Below are 19,862 nucleotides of genomic sequence, written 5' to 3'. Positions count from 1 at the left end.
AAGGCCAAGAACAATGAGCTGGGGTTGTGGGAAAAGAATGCCCGCCTAGCAAGACAAGTAAGAGAGCAGGAGGAGAAAGTAAAAGGCTTACAGGCAGCCTATAAGATAGTGAGCGCACAGGGGTTTGAGGATGCAGACCATGGCCCCTGCCAGAAGCAGATAGAGAGTCTGAACCTTGCTCTGAGGATGGCAAAAGGCATTGTGAGCCTCATAAGCCCTAGTGCAGCCCAGGTCAACTTCACAGGGAACCTGGGAAGGACGGTTCAGACACCACAGGTAGTGCCAAGGGACTACCCGGTTGAGGAGCAGGAGAGCCTACGACCACCCGTAGCGCCAAGCTTTAGCGAAATCTGGCGGGGGGGGGGGGGGTGGAATTAGGGGCAGAAGCTGAGGAGGAAAACCCCCAGCAAGAGAGGCTGGGACCGGGGCCAATGTGCCCGCCCCGGCAACAAAGCTTCGGCCTGCCCGCTGGTAATGGGGATGAGGGACCCCTCCAAAACCAGTTTGTAGTTCCCCACGGCACCCAACAGCTTAGGGCCTTGGTAAGCCATTTACCTAAACTTGCAGCAAATGGGGATCCGAGCCAGCCAGTCAAAAAGCACGGGGCGTTCCCCACACGAACTCATGACTGGGAGGGTTATGCGGGACCCCCACCCATGTGCTAGCCCCGGTGCTCAGGGAGGGTCAGCTCAGAGAGGTGAACCGGGACAGCTTGGTCAGGAATCTGTTTGAACACCTTAAACAGGTTCACTGGCAGGCTGCTAGCAACATGGGAAAACAGTATCGGAGTAACCGACTGCTGCTAGAACCCCGTACGCACCACGAGTGGGAGATAGGGGATCAGGTTATGGTTAGGAATTTTGCTGGGGTAGGCAATCTAGAACCATTATACATGGGGCCCTACAGCATTGTAGATATGGCAAGCCCCATGGTATAGGCCATAAAGCTGCCTCGGCACAGCAAATGGTTCCACATTAACCAATCGGAGGCTTGACTAGTTTTCGCATTCGGATGTCATTACCAGATGGTCCATGTGCAGCTTGGAGAGGACCAGGTGGTACCAGCATAGATCCCGGCCCATGCAGCAGGTTAAGGATAGGGAAAGATCCCAGCGGAAGGGCAGAAAGTGCATCGCATTCAATGGGGCAGAAGCGTTAATCCAAATCCCTCACATTTATATTTTAGTCTTTGTGGTAAAAAGTCCCTTTAAGAGAATGTAGCTAATTGACCATGTGACTGTATTGACCAATCGCTACACAGTGAGGGCTACATGGGTAACTCGGAAGCCTAGAGCTGGAGGTGATTCACATGGTGTTCGTGCTCTGTTCTTAATTCCAATAAACCACCCGTGTTTATTCTGTCAATCAGTCTTTCTGCCTATATTGTTTCAAGCACCAACTAATGTGTTAATATCAAGGGCACAGCCAGCGTTCACAGGACAAAGCGAACCTGATAACCAAACATATAAAAGTCTTTCCTTTCTCGGAGATGCTTGGAGTGTGACCTGTGGAAGGGCCACAGGTTGGGTCACACAATGCCAAGTTGGTAAAACATGCTGGGCCAATTGGTACCATGAAAATACACCAGGGTCCTATTGAATAAAATAAAACCTGTTTGACGATGAGAAGGTTTTTATTACTTTGTGAAATGGATTTACAGTGATGTGTAATTGGCCGATTTAGACAATGGCGCCTGATTTGCGTGGGTTAACATGATTCACGCCTGTTGTTGATGGCAACTAGGGCCGTCCATTTTAAGGGCTTCACCAGAATGGTGATGGCCTGAACATTGGCAAGATTGGGGTGGTATTGTGTTACCGCCTGGATCCCACCCAAAAATGGTGATGGAAATTGGACCTCACCTGTGCTAATATCATGGTGAATTATGGTTATGAATTTTGTAGAAATTGCGATCAGTGGTAAAAATACATGAAGTTTAATTTTAAATCATAATGATCTAAACCTCATGATAACACCTCCAAGCCCTCATGTTACTCAATTCACTCTTTTCATCCATTTCATTGGCTTTTTCTCCCTATCTGTGTCTCTCCTTGGTATCCGTCTGCCTCTGTTTCCTCATTCTCTTAGCCTTGCCTGTCACTTTAAGTTTCTCAATCTCTCTTCACTTTCTCCTTCATAACCGCACATACGACCCTGCCTCCCTCAGCAGACCAGAACCTGTTGGTCTACACAGCGAATGATCCCGAACATTTTGTACCTTGAGTGCTATCAGTACATTGAAGTTGCCGGGGGGGAAACCTCTGCACACACACACTGCCTGGCTTCTGTTGTGCTTCACCAGCTCGCAGAGTTTCGGAGTGCCGATGCTTCCGTTCACTGTGTGATTCATGGAGACACAGGCTGCAATCAACATGTTTTCGTCGGTCTGCGGAAAAGACAAATGACAAAAAAAGGGGACGAGAAATACAGGACTGAAGGTGTTGTATCTGAATGCACGCAGTATACGAAATAAGGTAAATGAGCTTGCAGCGCAGATTGAAATTGGCAGGTATGATGTGGTGGGCATCACAGAGACATGGCTGCAAGGGGATCAGGACTGGGAGCTAAATATCCAAGGATATACATCTTATCGAAAAGATAGGCAGGTTGGTAGAGGAGGTGGGGTTGCTTTGTTAGTAAGAAATGAAATTAAATCGATAGCAAGAAACGACATAGGGTCAGATGATTTAGAATCTGTGTGGGTAGATTTGAGGAACCGCAAAGGTAAAAAAACCATAATGGGAGTTATGTACAAGCCTCCGAACAGTAGTCAGAATGTGGGGCACAAGATGCACCAGGAGATAGAAAAGGCGTGTAAGAAAGACAAGGTTACAGTGATAATGGGGGGTTTCAATATGCAGGTAGACTGGGAAAATCAGGTTGGTAGTGGATCCCAAGAAGAGGAATTTGTGGAATGACTACGAGATGGCTTTTTGGAGCAGCTTGTGGTGGAGCCCACTAGGGAACAGACAATTTTAGATTTAGTGATGTGTAAAGAGGCAGATTTGCTAAGGGAGCTTAAGGTGAAGGAACCCTTAGGAGGAAGTGACCATAATATGATAGAATTTACCCTGCAATTTGAGGGGAAAAAGCTGGAATCAGAGGTACCGGTATTACAGTTGAATAAAGGCAACTACAGAGGCATGAGGGAGGAGCTGGCCAGAATTGACTGGGAGATGAGCCTAGCAGGAAAGACAGTGGAACAGCAATGGCACGAGTTTCTGGGAGTAATTTGGGAGACACAGCAAAAATTCATTCCTCGGAAGAAGAAGCATACTAAAGGGAGGACGAGGCAACCATGGCTGACAAGAGAAATCAGAGACAGCATAAAAGCTAAAGAGAAAGCATACAATGCAACGAAGAGCAGTGGGAAACCAGGGGATTGGGAAGCCTACAAAGACCAACAGAGGACAACTAAAAAAGAAATAAGGAGGGAGAAGATTAAATATGAGGGTAAACTAGCCAGTAATATAAAAGAAGATTGCAAGAGTTTTTTTTAGATAAATAAAGGGTAAGAGAGAGGCAAAAGTGGACATTGGGCTGCTGGAAAATGACGCTGGAGAAGTAGTAGTGGGGAACAAAGAAATGGCGGAGGAACTGAATAGGTACTTTGCCTCAGTCTTCACGGTGGAAGACACGAGTGACATCCCCAAAGTTCAAGAGAGTGGGGGGGCAGAGGTGAGTATGGTGGCCATTACCAAGGAGAAGGTGCTAGGAAAACTGAAAGGTCTGAAGGTGGATAAATCAGCTGGACCAGATGGATTACACCCCAGAGTTCTGAAGGAGATAGCTGAATCTGAAGGAGATCCGCCATGGAGCTGGAAATTCCCGCCCGAAGTCAAATTTTCCGTCCCGCCCATGACAATTCCTGGCTTTAGAGTAAACACCTTTGCTTGGGAGGCATCCAAAAATGGGGGTGGAATTTCATGCTCTCTGTCATGGCTTGAATGGAGGTCCAGGGTTGGGGTGGGGGTGGGGGGGTGGGGCGTACCTTTAATCCGGCAGGAGGGTGCTGGGTGGGGTCCCTGCTGCCTTCCCACTGCTATCCCAATTAATTCCGTGGTGGAAAGACACATTGCCAATTGAGAACGTACTGGGACAAAAACTTGGTCAAAATAGTAGGTTTTAAGATCAACTTAAATGAAGAGGAGAAAGGCAGGAGAATATTTGGATTTAACTGCAAAATATAAAGGCTATATCAAATACTAACAGGGAAATACACCAGCGGGATATTATAAAATGGGGTCTCTCAAACCTCACTGTGTTTGAAGGTGAGCGTGCTGACATAGGTAGGAGAGTCTGTCCAAGTGTCGTTCATCGCCATGGTGAATACTTCTAATTTCAAGGCCTTATCTCTTTGGTCTTTATCCACAATCTCTATCAAGCTCTCCGACAAAGTAAGTTCCATGTTTTTGTAAGCATCCAAGGCCATGCAAGGCTTTGTTTTATTCTTAGCCCTTTCTGCTGAACAGAAGATTATCATTTTAATTCCTTAATAACACCTAACGTCAGCAACCCGCATTTCTTGCGTTGACATAACAAAGGCTAAATAAAATGAAAAACATTCACTGGTCAGACGGTGCTGCTTCAGGTTTGCTTCTGCTAGTTTTCCTCTACTGAAACCAACTTTATATCTGTTTCCCAAACTATAAATTCTGGTCAAGCTATTATATAAAAATAAGAGGAGATTGCATGAGTTTAAAATGGGGATTATAGTCCATTTATCCTTTCATTCCTTCTAAGTGGAAACAACATTCATTTTCCCCCTGTGTGCATCGCACAGAAGATCAATTAATTTTGAGAATTATTACTTTTTAATTGAACATTAAAAACCTTTACTATGTGTATACTCTGTTAACTCTTTCCATCAAACACTCCCATGTTCATGTTTATGACTGAAACTTTTCATAAAAACATGCTGTAATTATAATGTTCCCCCTATCTTCAGTGGGAATGATGCAGCACCATCGCTGGTGGGAGGGTGTAATTACAGTGTGACAAGTTTACATAGGGGGTTGCCATTATAAATGTGGACACGGGAATTCACAATAGCAATACACTACTATCTAAAAGGCAGAACATATGAGTTTAAAATAGGGATTGTATTTTTTTGTGATTCAGATCAAACTATCCAGCCCTGCAACTTTGCTTCATCTTGAAGATACACTATCGCGACAATACCTGGCAACCTTCAGTCAGCTGAATTCCAAAATCTGGAAGACTTTTTGAAGGTGCACTAACATTGGCAGGGCCTGAATTGAATTGACCCAGAGTGTGGGACTTGAAGCTGAAAAGGGCACCCGCACTTGCTCTCAGCAGGCATAGGGACTGCCCAACCTAGTGGGGAGCTTTGTAGTGAAATTCCCAGGGAATTCCCAGATATGGCGCCAAACTGCTAGTGGATGCCACTGGGAAGACAGAAGAAGAACCACCTAGGCTACAACTGAGTTCCCCTTAGCTTTGTAATTGATTTGCAAACTCAGCCGTCTATGTTCCACCTACTTTGCAGGGAATACAAGCCAGTCTGTGCAACCTGTCATCATCATGGGGTCATTTTTGTTTAGTTGCAGCCACAATCTAGGGAATATGTACCCCCTTCAAGTGTGGACTTCCTGAGATATGATGCCAAGAACTGAATGCAGTTCTCTAAATGGAGTTCTCAACATAACTCTGTGCATGACATAACTTCCAGCCTTTTTGCGAAAAACTGCACAATGTTTCATTCGATTTTTTATTTACTTTTTGCACCTGTCCACTAGCTTTTAATACTTTTTGCACCTGGTGCCTAAGTCTTTCTACTCATCCACGGTGTCTAACTTCTTGCCATTTAGGAAGTACACTGATCTATCTTCCACAGGTTCAAAGAGGATGGCCACACACTTTTTGACAGTCACCCTCATCTGCCAAAATTTTGCCCACTAACTTAATATATCAATGCCCCTTTGCCCCTGTCTCCGCTATTTAAAACACCACTCATCTAACGTCATCGGCAAACTTATTATCAAAGTCATTTATCAATATAGTTTATATTTTTTTATTCATTCATGGGTGTGAGGGCATTGCTAGCTAGGTCAGCATTTATTGTCCATCCCTAATTGACCTTGAGGAGGCGGTGGTGAGCTGCCTTCTTGAGCCGCTGCAGTCCATGTGGTGTAGGTACACCCACAGTGCTGTTAGGGAGGGACTTCCAGGGTTTTGACCCAGTGACAGTGAAGGAAGGTGATATATTTCCAAGTCAGGATGGTAAGTGGCTTGGAGGGGAATGTCCACATGGTGGCATTCCCATCTATCTGCTGCCCTTGTCCTTCTAAATGGTAATGGTCGTCGGTTTGGATGGTGCTGTCAAAAGGTGCCTTGGTGAGTTTCTGCAGTGCATCTTCTAGATGGTACACACTACTGCCATTGTGGATCAGTGGTGGAGGAAGTGAATGTTGAAGGTGGTGGATGGAGTGTCAGTCAAGCGGGCTGCTTTGTCCTGGATGGTGTCGAGCTTCTTGATCACTGTTAGAGCTGCACTCATCCAGGCAAGTGGGGAGTATTCCATCCCACTCCTGACTTGTGCCTTGTAGATGGTGGACAGGCTTTGGGGAGTCAGGAGGTGAGTTACTCTCCGCAGAACTCCCAGCTCCTGACCTGCTCTTGTGGCCACAGTATTTACATGGCTAGTCCAGTTGAGTTTGTGGCCCATGGTAGCCCCTAGCGCGTGGATAGAGGGCGATTCAGTGATGGTAATTGCGCTGAATGTCAAGGGAAGATTACATATAACGGTGTGACCTTGCTGTTAATCATTGGAACCAGGGTGGGCCACACAGGCTGTTCCACTACCCAATGCTATCATGGACAATCTGTACCTGAACTCCATCGACCTGCCATGGCTCTATAACCTTTTATACACACATCCGGCAAAAACCTATCAGTCTCAGAATGAAAATGATGAATTGCATCTAATACTTTTTATTTCATCAGGTACATGTGGGTCATTCAGTGAAGCAGCAATACCATACCAGATGCTATCCCTGTAATTGCAGCTGAATTGACTGTCATGGTGTTGTCCAGAGCAGGTGATCTTACTGGTTCGAAGTTAATGCTGACAACTTCCCATCTAGAATGTTGTATTTGAAGTTCTGAAAATACAAGAGATGAACCTTACTTAAATTCTGCTGGAGAGTTTGTATATACTTTAATGGTATCCGCCACAGCTCACTGGTAACAAACCTTACCTACGATTCAGAAGGTTATTGGCTTGAGATCTCGTCTTCCAACTCCAGTGCATTATTGAGGGAGCATTGTGCTATAAGAGGTCCCACAAATATCATTGCGCTAATGGCCAGATCGAGTTTCTCTCGTGATGTTGGGAAAAGGAAAAAATTGGTCAGAGCACCATGGGAGGCCTCATGCTCTTTTTCCAATAGTGCCAGGGCCTTTTTCTGATATCCCCTTGAAAGGATAGATGAGGCCTCGGTTTAACGTCTCATTCAAAAGGCAGAACCTCTGACAGTGCAGCACTGGGAGGTCAGTCAAAATATATCTAGTGCTGGAGTGACACTTGAACCCAGCTAAGAGGGCTACCTACTGAGCCGTGACTGACCCTTGTCTGGTATTTACTGCATTTACAAGCCTATCCACCATCTACAGGGCACAAGTTAAGAGTGTAACTCTCCGCTTGCCTGAATAAGTGCAACTCCAGCATCACTCAAGAAGCTCTACACTAGCTGTAGTATTGAATTGTTCAGCTCTTTATAGTGTGTATCAGTTGACTCTTCTCTGTACCATTAGTCAAGCCTGAGTGTGGTTACAGAGAGAAACAGGAACAAAACTGAAAGCAAGAAGCCATAAGCATGTGACCAGGCAAGTCAAAAGTATTGTTAATAAAACTTCTGTTTAGACATAAAAGCTGGTGTCATCTCTACATATCTCTGAGGTACAAAACACAGCAACTAGTGAAGAGGTGGAAAATAGCTTAAATTTACCAACTCCGGCAACTTTCATTTCTTCACCAGGAGATCCACCCATACCATTGGGATTAATGGATTTCACAGTTCAAAGCCTACTTGGTCACTACAGGAATAGACAGTCCACATGTAGCAGTGGCCCACAAGAAGGTATTACCCGTACATTGTCTTGGAGCAGAAAGCCAGTGACTATCCAAGCAGCTTACATAGGACACATTGACGTAAGAGCTTTTGACACATCCTTCACACCAAAGAAAAGTATGATAGTTAAACAGTATACATTCTGCCAAAGGTGTCATGGGGCCAGTCACGGTCAAGTACCCTCAGAAATGCTCCCAAATTGTGGAGGTACCCATCGGTTTCCCACAGGCTGCCCAGCTCAAGGGAAAAAATGTAACTACTACCTAAAGAGGAACCTAAAGATGTGCAGCTCGTTGAAGAAGATAACTTCATTGGTTCAACATATGGGGAAGTCTCTTCCTGAGAATTTCGGTCCTGCAGAATGCCCTTTGGATGAAGGTCAACACCTCGCGCATTCCAGAAGATCGCTTCTTCAGACTTGTCAGGCTTTGAGCGGACGCTCAAATTACTTGACGACGATTGTGTTTGACCATTATAGTATTGCAGGCAGGATTAGAGATAGCAAAGCGACTTGTGACATCAAAGACCACATGGTCACAGTAGTTTCACACACAACTGTGAATCTTATTACGCGAGAGGAGTTGAAGATAGAATCAGCGACAGACAACGTACTGCAGAAAATAAGCCAGTACCCAAAAACTGAGTGGCCTTGTGAAATAGAGGGAGAACTGATCCCACACTACAGAGTACACAACAGACTCACATTTGTATCACACACAGAACTCAAGCAGTTAGCCCAACAGTGCTACAGCAACGTGCATTGAATCTAGTCCATGAAGGACATTTGGGTGTTTGTTAAAATGAAACAACAATCCCGTGAAGCAGTCTGGGGGCCAGCAACAGATCGTCAAGTAGAAGAGTTTATTAGGAACTGCGTAGCATGTAAACTCAGTGAAAAATCTGTTAAACCATGTCCCGCACCAACCCCACGACCAACAAAACCTTGGCAACAACTGCACCTGGATGTTTTTGGAAAAGTGCAAGCAGCCCCTAGGAATCAATGGCTGGAAATCGCTGCAACAAATTCCATAACCACTGCTTTGGTCATTGACATTTGATAAATGTTGTTTACAAAATGGGGCTTGTCCAGAAACTAGATAAAGGACCACAGTTTGACCAGCTGGAGTGTTCCCATGTTTCTTTTATCTGGTCGATCGGCCAGTACCTGAGCCGACTGTAGTCAACCTTCCTGCCTCTCCCGGGGGGACCCATTTAACATGGGAGCTCATTCTACATGGACAACTCTTTATAAAAGAACATATTTTAAATCAGATGGCAGACATATCAAATTATAAAAGAAACACCAGAGAATATGATCCTTTGATAACTATTTGGAATAACGGATGATAAGGGTTACTCAGTCTGACAGAAATGTTCTTAAATGACATCTATTTGCAAGCACTTATCATTTTCATTGCACAAATAACTTTGTCAAAGTATCTTCATTGTAACATAGCTTTCAAATACATGGAACTGAATTCTCTGCTGGAATACTTGGCCCAGAAATTGGTACCCATTTTCAGATAGAATTCTGCTAAGCAGAGGTACTAAAGGTTACGGAGCCAAGGCAGGGAGATGGAGGTGACATACAATATCTGTCATGATTTAACTGAATGGTGGTAAAAGCCTAAGGGGCTGAATGGGCTCATCCCATTTTTCTGTTCCTATCTTCACCCATCAGAAATCTGAACACAACAGTATCTCTCCAGCAAGATGCAGGCCTGTTCAGGCTGCACTGGGGAAAAGGGAGCGCCCAGAAAATGATGGATTACCATTAGAAACACAGCTAGTACAGCATAGGTTCTTTGCCGAAAAGGATCTTAGAAACCTTTGGCCTGAAAAAGCTGACAATCGTCTGGACAAGACGAAGGACCCACCCCAAATTAGTCAAGGCCCTCCAGTAAGATGGATATCCTGGAAGCACCACCAACGGTGGCTCGATGTCGTTAAAGGGACCCTGCTGTAAATGTGTGGTGACCAGGCCGAGGAAGACTTGTATGAGGGAGTGACCCAAGAATAAGGTCCATATTCTTATTTCCAAAACAAAAAGGAAGCCCTCACCAAACGTCTAAAATTTCAGGATTAAATAGACATCATAAGGGAAGTCTTGCATTTACATAACACCTTATACAATCATAGGGGACTACAAGTGCTTTACAGCCAGTTATGTACTTTTGAAATGTAGGCCGGACTTTTCAAGTTCCTTATTCCAGCTGAACAGAGATTTCTGGGAAACGGGGGATTGGAACCCAGGTCCCCAGAGCATTACGCTAAGCCAGCAGCAATGCCACTATGCCACTGCCTCCCCACAACTGACAGGTGTAAGGCTAGAAATTGGATCTTGTGTGGGGTGGTGAGGGGTGGGGGTTGGGGGTGCAGGTTGGGATGGGCTGTGGTTTGCTGCAGGGGGAAAGGTTATCAGGGGTGGAGGGGGGGAGTTCAAAAATCACAGCGAGTGGAGGGAGAGAGAGATTGGTGGAGGTGGGGTGGGGCAGGGAGAAGGCTTCCCAGAGGGACCCATGAAAGGAGCGCTCCTGCTCCTCTTGATCCACAAGGAGTGCTGTAAAAGGCATTTACCTGTGGAGTCGGCAGCTCCTGTTTCACCTTCACTGCCTGGATTCCCATCCCCCATAAAATAAGCACAGCAACAGTTCCTGCTACAATGGGGTCCAAACTACACTGAAGGGTTCAAATTTAAATATGTTAATAAAGTGCCGCTCCATGAAACGCTCCACCTTCAAAATGACAATGGGTTAGGGAAGCATTCCCTGCTTTTATTTTCATTTTCGTCCCCTACTCCCCTGACCCTCTTCCTGCCTGTCATGGGAGGATTAATATTGAGGCTTGTGTCTCACTGTAGCAAGGTACCAAGAAGGTGCTGCACTGTCAGAGGTGCGATCTTATGCATGAATGGATGCCCTGTATGCCCGGTGTCCTGGCTAATATTTATTCCTGAGGCAACATCTCTCAAAGAGATTATCTGGCCATTGTCACATTGCTAAATGTGGACGCTTGCCATGTGCAAGATGGCTGCCCCATTTCCCACAATGCAACAGCAACAACACTTCCAAAGGGTTTAATTGGCTGTGATGCACTTTGGGACATCCTGAGATTTTGAAAGGTGCTATCCGAATACAAGTTCTTTCTTCCTTTGTTATTGTTAGGCATTGAAATACGGTGTGTCTAGAAATTCCTAAAGTAAAATTGAGTTCCACCTTTTAATATATATATAAAGCTGCCTTTTGCAGTACAGTAACATTATTTATTGGAATGATTCAAAAAAAATCTATTCCATTTCACACCCCCCCCACCGCGCCCCCCCCACCCCACAACCAGCCCCCCCCCCCCCCACCCCCACCACCCCCCCACCCCCCACCTCAGTCCTATGGTAGGTCTCTCTTTTAGTGTTTCATTCTGACAATACACAGCATCTACTAACTTGAAAGAAAGGCAGACTTGCATTTATATAGCACCTTCTGAGCCACAGGGCGTCCCTTCTGCTGTCCAGCCAATGAGGTACTTTTGAAGTGCATTCACTATGGTAATGCAGGGACTGTGGCAGCCAAGGTATGCACAAAAAGCTCCCACGATAAAGACCAGGTCATCTGTTTTTTATGATGTTGACTGAGGGATAAACATTGGCCAGGACAGTGGGGAGAACCCCCATGCTCTCCTTCGAAGTAGCAGCACCTGTCAGAGCAGAAGGACCCTTGATGTGACATCTCATCTAAAAAAGGCCACCTGCCTTGAGACCACAACCAGATCTGCCAGGATCTTACTGAACGGTAGGGCAGGCTTGAAGGGCTGAATGGCCTACTGCTCCCAAGTCCTATGTTCCTCTGACAGCAAGGCACTCCCTCAGTACTGCACTGGAGTGTCAGTCTTGATTTTGTGCTCACGTCCAAGAATGGGACTTGAACCCAGGACCTTCTGCCTCAGAGGTAAGGGTGACCCATTATCTCAATCCTGAATTCTTCATATTATACTCCAGTCTCTGTATCTATGTCACCTATGCCAAGACATCTTGAATCGGTCCCAATTGGAAGTTTTCAATTTGCTGCCCAGGATTAGTTCACGAACCTGCTCCTCATAGGAACAGGAGGAAGACATCTTGAGCCAGCTCCGCCATTCTATCTTGGCTGATCCATGTCTGAACTCCATTTGCCCACTTTGGCTCCACATCCCCTCATACCCTTACCCACCAAGATTCTATTTTAGCCTTGAAAGCTGCAATTGTCCCTCAGCATTTACAGCCCATTGGGGGGGGGAGACAGTTCCAGGTTTCTACTACCTGCTGCGTGAAATCATGCTCCCTGATTTAACTCCGAAACGGCCTCTCTCTAATTTTAAGGTTCCGTCCCTTGTTTTTGAAATGGTTGCTCTGAATCCACTGCAACATTTTGAAACATTTCAATTAGGTCACACCTCAATGTTCTAAACTCCAGCGAATGCTAGCCAGGTTTATGTAACCCGCCCATAGACCTTAACCCTCTAGGGCCCATATTTATAAGGAAGGAATATTAAAGAGTCTTTTTTTTTTCCAAAATCTGTGGGTTATATGCATTACCTTCACTTCGTCCAACACCTTCTTCATATCCAGACTCGCAGGCCACAACAGAAGCTGTACATTGAGCTCCAACTTTACAGAGAAACAGCACTGAAAGAGAAGGAAGAAGGCTTAGGGTTTGACATTTGAGTGGTCGTTTAGTAAAGTGTAACTTTATAATGGGGGTTGCAGAGAAGCAAGTTGGGCGCCAGATGTTAGCATTAATTATTCCCATCTCAGATGGGAAATTGAGTTCCCTCTACTCCATCCAACTATAGGAAGTCCTAAAATACTGCAACATTGTGACTTCCTCTATTGTCCCGCATGCGCATTGTGTGCACTCAATGCACACGCTTGCAAGTTCATTGTTGTGCTAAACTGTAGACGGTGCTGTGACCCCGAGCCTTGCCTACCTCTCACTGTGCAGAAATTGAGAACTTTCGTGCCTTCTCCTGCTCACACTCAGTTAACAGAATTGGAAGACTCCTTAATCTTCCTCCTTCGATAGGTTTTTAATCCGAACTTTAGAACCTTCTTGGGGCACCTCGCCTGTCGGTCCAGAGAGCCGACGAGAGACGCCCTTTCTGGAAGACCCGTAAGTCGATCAGGCACTGGCCAGGCCACCAGTGGGCCTTCGCCTGGAATCAAGACCCCGGGGGCAGAGGTCTCACCTACTGTGAGCTGCCGGCCAACAGAGGCTGGAAGCCCTTGTGCACAGCACCACTAGTTTATTTACAGTATGTACATAGTGGATTACAGGAAAGGCACATCTCCCCTCAGGGCTGGCTGTCTTCTGCCTAGTGTATCGAGCACACGGCTGCCTGATGTCAGTGCTGCGTCATCACTTACCTCATAGAATAGCATATCCATTCTCTTAACCCTTTATACTACAAAATTCACTCTTAGAATGAAAAGAAGCAACTATTCCAGCCAAAATATGCCTCCCCTTCAAGGTTGTAGCTTGGCTTTTATTACAGGTAGCCTAAACTTATATAATGAAAGTTAAATCCTGCCGATCAGAAATAAGAATGGAAATTGATGGGAAAAAAAGTTCGGAAGAAAAGTCATATTGGCCTCCAAACATTAACACTGATTCTCTCTCCGCAGCAGGTCAAACTTACGCCAGCCTTGCTTGCCTCGGGTCCCCTACTCAATCACCAAGCTGGATATGCTGTTCATTTTCAACAGCACATTTAGTGCTGGCAACACACACTCTGCAATAAAGTAAATGATCAGGAAACACAAAGTTCGTAAGCTGCCTGCTTCAACAGGAAGGGGTGCGGCTTAGATGCACATTGTGAGCACCCTGCTCATTTTTGGTAATTGGCAATTTTCTAATCTGGCACCAATTTTTCCCCCTTTGCCGTCTGAATCTCCCAGTATTTCTCTTAACCAATCCAAGTCTGCTTCTGTATCTTTTGCTCACCAGCAGTTGGGGTAGAATTCTCAGGCCCAAGAGCGTCCGGGGAATGGACCGCTGACCACGATCGGCCCCCAGCCGCGATTTCACGCTGGCTGGTCAATTGACGGCCGGCTGGCATGAAAGGCACTGCCTGGGATGGGAGGGGAGGGAGGAGGGTGAGCGTTGAGGTCAGCACAGGCCTGCTGGTGGTGAGGGGGGTTGGGGGGGGAGAACAGAAGGACAGCTCCCTGAGGGCAGAGAGCTGCCTTAGGGAGCTGACAGGATGTAAAATGGGGGGGAAAAAAAGCCCATGCGTCAGAACGAGACACCTCAACATACGGATGACGAAAATCTTTTCAAAGTGTTTCAACCTTTCTCTTAATTAATCACGGGAACTTCATCCCGCCCTTGGATAAGGCTTCCTCAAAAAAACCGTGTCGTTGGACGGGCAGCTACGATTCGCCAAAAATTGCTACTTTAATGGCTTTAATAGGCCTCTTAATTGTCGGCGGGCGCACTGCCGACTATCGCACACGCCTGCTGAATGAATTATAACGCACGTGCACAATGGCAGCGGGACACTCGCCCGACATCATTGGGCGCTATTTCATGCTTGAGCATGTAGGGCGCGTGCCCCCATGCCAAACGGAAAATTCTACCCTTGGACGTGTTGAACAGCTCCTCGGTACGGTAGCATGTTAGTTATCTTACCGAGCTAATAACGCAGAGGCCTGAGTTCAAATCCCGCCACGACAGGCCGGGAATTTAAATGCAGTTAATTGAATGAACCCGGAGTAAAAGAAATGAAACTCCTGGATCGCTGTAAAAAAAAAACAGGTTCACTACTGCCCTTGAGGGAGGGAAGTCTGCCTACACGTGACTCCAGAACCCCACAGGAATGTGGCTGACTCTTAGCTGCCCTCTGAAATGGCCCAGCAAGCTGCTCAATGGCTTCAAGGGCAGCTAGGGATGGGCAACCACTGGCCTTGCTGGGAGTGCCCACATCCCGTGAAAAGACCAGGAAAAATATCGGGATAACCATTGCTTCTGAAACTGATGTTGGGCTATTTTCACCTCACGTGCTCTTTACAACGGAATTAAAATATAGAAAAGGAGGTCCTGGGGCTCCAATGCGGTCGCTTGCGCTGAATTGCTCAAAGCCTCAACTTTGGACACAAGGTTGGGAACTCATGCCTATGCATGTCTGTCAGGCGAGTCAGATCAATCGTTGTTTGGGGAGATTAAACTGGGCACCATTAGCGGATGGAAATATAAAAATGCTCTTGCCCCTTCTCCCTGCTCCTATAAGTCACATGCTACTTCCTGGGATTTCACGCTTCCATTAATATTCATTAATATCGCCCAAATTCATGTTGAGGAAAATTGAAACTTGCTACACTTTTCCTGCTATTTTCTAGTGCAATTTTCTAATCTAGTGCCACAATTTGATATATCAAACTGGAAGACCTCCTCTGGTAATCCATCTGTGTCTCTGTTACAACAGGGTGAGGAGCCATATCCTATCGCTTTGCAAACCCCTCAGTTGGTCACATTAAAGGTTTGTTTAAAATTCCGCACCGCCCCACCCCCACCTCCACCCACACCTCCACCCCCACCCCAGCCTCCACCCCCACACGCACCCCCCCTACCTCCACCCCCACCCCCATCTCCACCCCACCCACACCTCCACACCTACCCCCACCTCCACTCCCACCCCCACCCCCAGCCCCACCTCCACCCCCACACCACCCCCCCCCACCCCCACCTCCACCCCCTCCCCCATGAATACCTTTCCCAGTCCAAATGTATTAACTTTTTAACAAGGAGCCAATCAAACCAGGGGGTTTTCTTGAGTCAAAGAAAGAGAAAGTTTATTAGTCACCGAAAGCCAAGAGAAAATAATAAAATACACAATATACATTCAAACAGACTAATAAGGAAAAGTTAAGACTCCAAATAAAAGTGAAAAAGAATACATGAATAAGCCCTAGGTTGGTCTGTCAGGGGTACCTGGTGCTATGTTGCTGCTGTTAGGTGATTTCAGTGGAACTCTGAAGCTGGCTTTGACAGTTTTGCGGTTTGTTGGAGACACTTGTTGGCTTTTTCTCAGAGGGAGAGATGACCTGCCTGTGCCTGCAGGAGTGACTGTCCTCTTTTTCCTGTTGTTGGCTTCTCTCTAGTGAAACACCGGTCTCCAGCGAGACAGTGCAAGAGGTGGAGAGAGAGAGACAGGGACAGAGACAGAGAGACAGAGAGAGAGAGAGAGAGAGAGACAGAGAGAGAGAGACAGAGAGACAGAGAAGCAGAGAGAGAGAGAGACAGAAAGAGAGAGAGACAGACAGAGAGACAGACAGACAGAGAAAGAGAGACAGAGAGAGCGAGAGAGACAGACAGACAGACAGATAGTGGGGTGTTTTCCTTGCTTCTTTGTCATTGTTCTTCTGCTCTGCCCATCACTGGTTTCAGAGCCAATTTTAAACTCAATTCTCTATGTATTCTGGAGAGGGAAATAGGATGTCTCACATCCAAAGTTAATTTTGCTTTCATCCCAGAAACGCTTTGACACATTCTGAGATATAACTCAACAGGAGATGAATTTTGGGTGTCTGATGGGAATGTAGCTGGCTCGGGGGTGGGGGTGGGGTGGGGGGTGGGTGGGGGAGGGGGTTGGTGGGGGGTGGGTGGGAGAGGGGCAGTTTTCATTGTCTTCCCGGAAAACCGAAGTCCAGCCCTTTGCACTTTATACACCTTCCAATTTCAAGTGTCTCTGTTTGAAGTAGGCCCTGACTCCTCTTTGGGGGCAACATTCTACGCCCCCTCAGGTGAGGTCTGTCAGCATAACCCACATAGGAATTTTCCAGAAGGTTCCCTTTGTAGCATAGGCCATCTTTTGACAGTAGCTTTTCTTGTTTTTTTATATATAAAAAAAACAGGTTCTCATTAAACAGTTCAATATGTCCGTGGTTAGGTGTAGGTTGTAATCGCTCTCGCTCTGACATGATGTCGGCTGTCGTGACAGTCTCATTGCTACAGTTTTCCCTTTTCCTCAATCTGCTCTTTATGACATGAGACCTCTTCTCGCTGCTCCTTTCTGCTCTTTCTCAACGACCCTCCCCTCTCCACCACCTTTCCTCTGTGCTCTTTCCCGCATCGCTTTCTATCGCTTTGCCAACCCCTTCTTTAGTCCATTCCAATCAGCTTCATCTTCATCTGTTCCTTTTATCCCTTTGTTATTTCTACCACACTTTGTTTCCCTTGATCCTGTCTTTGTTTTCTCCTTCCCCACCCCCCCCACCCCGCTCCTGCTCCTCCACCAGCCAGATCTTGTGGTCTATCCATTTTGCAATAAAGTGACTGCCAAGACTTACAGAAAAATCCATGGGGAAAACATGCCATCTGCTCAGCAAGCTGGGGAATCCCATGAAAATCACCCCAATGCTTTGCACTGCCAACCAATAGAGCAATCCCCAATAATGATGTCCAAACAGAGGCCTCTACTCAGAGGTACGAGTGCTGGCAAGAAAAGATCAAAACAGAATTACAGATTTTTCTTCGAGTCTCACGTTTGCAACCACTGCAGTAGTTAAAACTTCAAGAATTAGTAGAAATGGGTGAGAGAAATCAATGGAATGATAATTCATAAAGAGATAAGGATAAGAGGGACAGAAGGAGAAAGAAAGAGGTTGGAGAGATAGACCAAGCAATGACTATCACAACCTGGCTTTGTACCTAATGCATGGTGTGATTGTCAAACTTACCCAGCAAGAAAGATGATTGATTCAGTGCCATGGAAACAAAACTCCTTTATAACGATCAAACATGTAGAGAGCAGTAACACTCTTGTCTCAAACTCGATGGTCATGCGCTGAACTTGAAACCACTGTTCACAACGAAATGTTCTTACCCTCCTTACCCCCCAGCTCTGATGCTTTACTCTGCCTTAGGAAGTGGAACCAACCACCAAGCTGTCCAACTAGTAAGTGAAGTGAACTACCAAGTGGGCGTGTGTGGTGGTGACGTGCTCAGGTTAAGATCATCATTTGTGGTGAATTATGATTGACGAGGCACAGTTTATGACGCCAGTAATTTTTCTTTGAAACCATAAAGAGACTGTCTTCACCGAATTAATAGTGATAACCTTTTATCTCATTTGCACTGCGGTCATCAGATCTATGTTGAGCATCGCCAGGTGTGGCTCAGGAACCTCACTTCATGACAGTCTCTGCTGCACTTCCTGTGGAGGAAGACAGTGGGCTGAGACAGCGCATGATTCACCGGCCTCTGTTTTTTCCGGGCCCCATTCTCGGCCAGCTGAACTTTTTGTTCCTGCTCGTCTGCAATGTCCTCCCTAATGGTCAGCCTCCAGAGGTCATGGCCGTCAGTGTCTGTCTCCCAATTGTCAGCATCAATGTCTGCGATCTTCATATCTCGCTTGCAGGTGGCCTCGCAGTGGAGGGAGATATGGATAGCCAGGAGGTCATGGCCCAGTGGCCAGTTGACCACACAGATGTTCGTTGGGTATACGGCCATCAGACATCCCATGAACCTGGCCAAGCCAATACAGATGTGTTACCTTAGCAATGAGTGTATGCTGATGGAATTTGCATGCTCCAGTACCTCTGAGTTGCTGACCTTGTCCTGCCAAAGTCTCACTTTGATTTTAATTTCTCTGCTCATCCAAATCAACCTTTATCCTTTGCTGCATAACCTTCACTCTGTTTGGGAATTGCTATTGGGGATTACTCTATCAATTGGCAATGCATCATAAATATACTCCTTTTTTTGAAATGTTGCCCATAGTTTGTCCTTTTCTCCTGTCATGTGCCCCATTTACTCCTGAACTGGCCCCTGGATAAGCTTCAATATTAAAATTCATGCCCTTGTTTTTACATCTCTCCATGGGATCACCTTCTCCCTATCTCTGGAACCTCCAACTGTCCAAGGTATCTGTGCTCCTCCAATCCTGGCTGCTTGCACATCCCAAATTTTAATCGCTCCACCATTGATGGCTGTGTCTTAGCTTGCTCAGGTCCTAAGTTTTAGAATTTCTTGCCTAAACCTCTCTGCTTCCCAACCTCTTTCCTCCTTTAGGATGTTGCTTAAACCTAACTTTTTAAGTCAGCTTTTGATTCCTTGCCCTAGTATCTCCTTACATGGCTTTGTGTCAAATTCCTTTTGGTAATGCTCATTTGAAGCACTGTGGGGCGTTTTACTACATTAAAGAGCAAGTTGTTGTTATTGTCCACCAGTATACCTGCCACATTTTCTTTCCAATTAATGTGTTCAAGTACCTCTTATTTCATTTGAATTACCTTTTTACAATCATTTGACTAGAGTCTCCCCTTCTCAATTGTTACATTATGTTATGATCAATATTCCCAAAATGCTCCCCTGCTCTTGCATTATTTACCCTTACACTTGATATTCTACAACCAGAACTAGCACTTCTTCCTTCTATTTTCACCTCTGTGGTGTCTAGCACTAAGTTTTGAGACTTTGGCTGTGATTTTCCGGTCCCGCCGCGGGACCGGAAAATTTGGAGAGGTGTCAGAGATTAATCACACCAAGGCATCATTTAATACATAGAAACCCCATTTATTACTTGTGCACAAGGGAGAACAATCCAACGAGAGCTATTGTACCGTCTCAAAGCAGAATACACAGAGACTTGCTTAAAAGCATTTTACAACCAATCAGTAAATTTTGCACATCTCAATCCATTTATTTGTATAAGTTAACTGATCAATCCATGTTTTAGTTAATTTCCATTCTTACACAAGAGATGCGGTGCCTACGCACTTGGTTATCAAAACTTTGATTAC

The 19,862-nt window shown here is 45.9% G+C and overlaps 1 protein-coding gene across 1 annotated transcript; it reads right to left on the bottom strand.

The window, feature by feature from the left end:
- Positions 1–87: 87 nt before the first annotated feature.
- LOC121271177 lies at positions 88–17,989 on the bottom strand. The gene is made up of 6 exons (XM_041176940.1): positions 17,799–17,989; positions 12,660–12,749; positions 7,004–7,123; positions 4,255–4,460; positions 2,218–2,385; positions 88–249 (listed from the first exon to the last, which is right to left on the bottom strand). The coding sequence occupies exons 1-6, from the start codon at positions 17,827–17,829 to the stop codon at positions 88–90; spliced, it is 777 nt and encodes a 258-aa protein (XP_041032874.1). The 5' UTR covers positions 17,830–17,989.
- Between the last annotated feature and the right edge of the window lie 1,873 nt (positions 17,990–19,862).

Source organism: Carcharodon carcharias, chromosome 30 (genome assembly GCF_017639515.1).
Source record: "Carcharodon carcharias isolate sCarCar2 chromosome 30, sCarCar2.pri, whole genome shotgun sequence".
In the NCBI taxonomy this organism is placed as follows: Eukaryota; Metazoa; Chordata; class Chondrichthyes; order Lamniformes; family Lamnidae; genus Carcharodon; species Carcharodon carcharias.
The sequence above is the reverse complement of the archived record's forward strand: the minus strand, read 5'-3'. Positions and strand labels throughout refer to the sequence as shown.

Excerpts from the sequence above, each read along its gene's own strand:
- LOC121271177 (XM_041176940.1), bottom strand. The coding sequence starts at position 17,829 with ATGGCACTGAATCAATCATCTTTCTTGCTGG. Across the intron at positions 7,124-12,659 it reads AGGTGTTGGACGAAGTGAAG|AACTTCAAATACAACATTCT; the intron begins GTAATGCATATA and ends TTGTATTTTCAG. Across the intron at positions 4,461-7,003 it reads AATTACAGGGATAGCATCTG|AAAGGGCTAAGAATAAAACA; the intron begins GTATGGTATTGC and ends TCTGTTCAGCAG.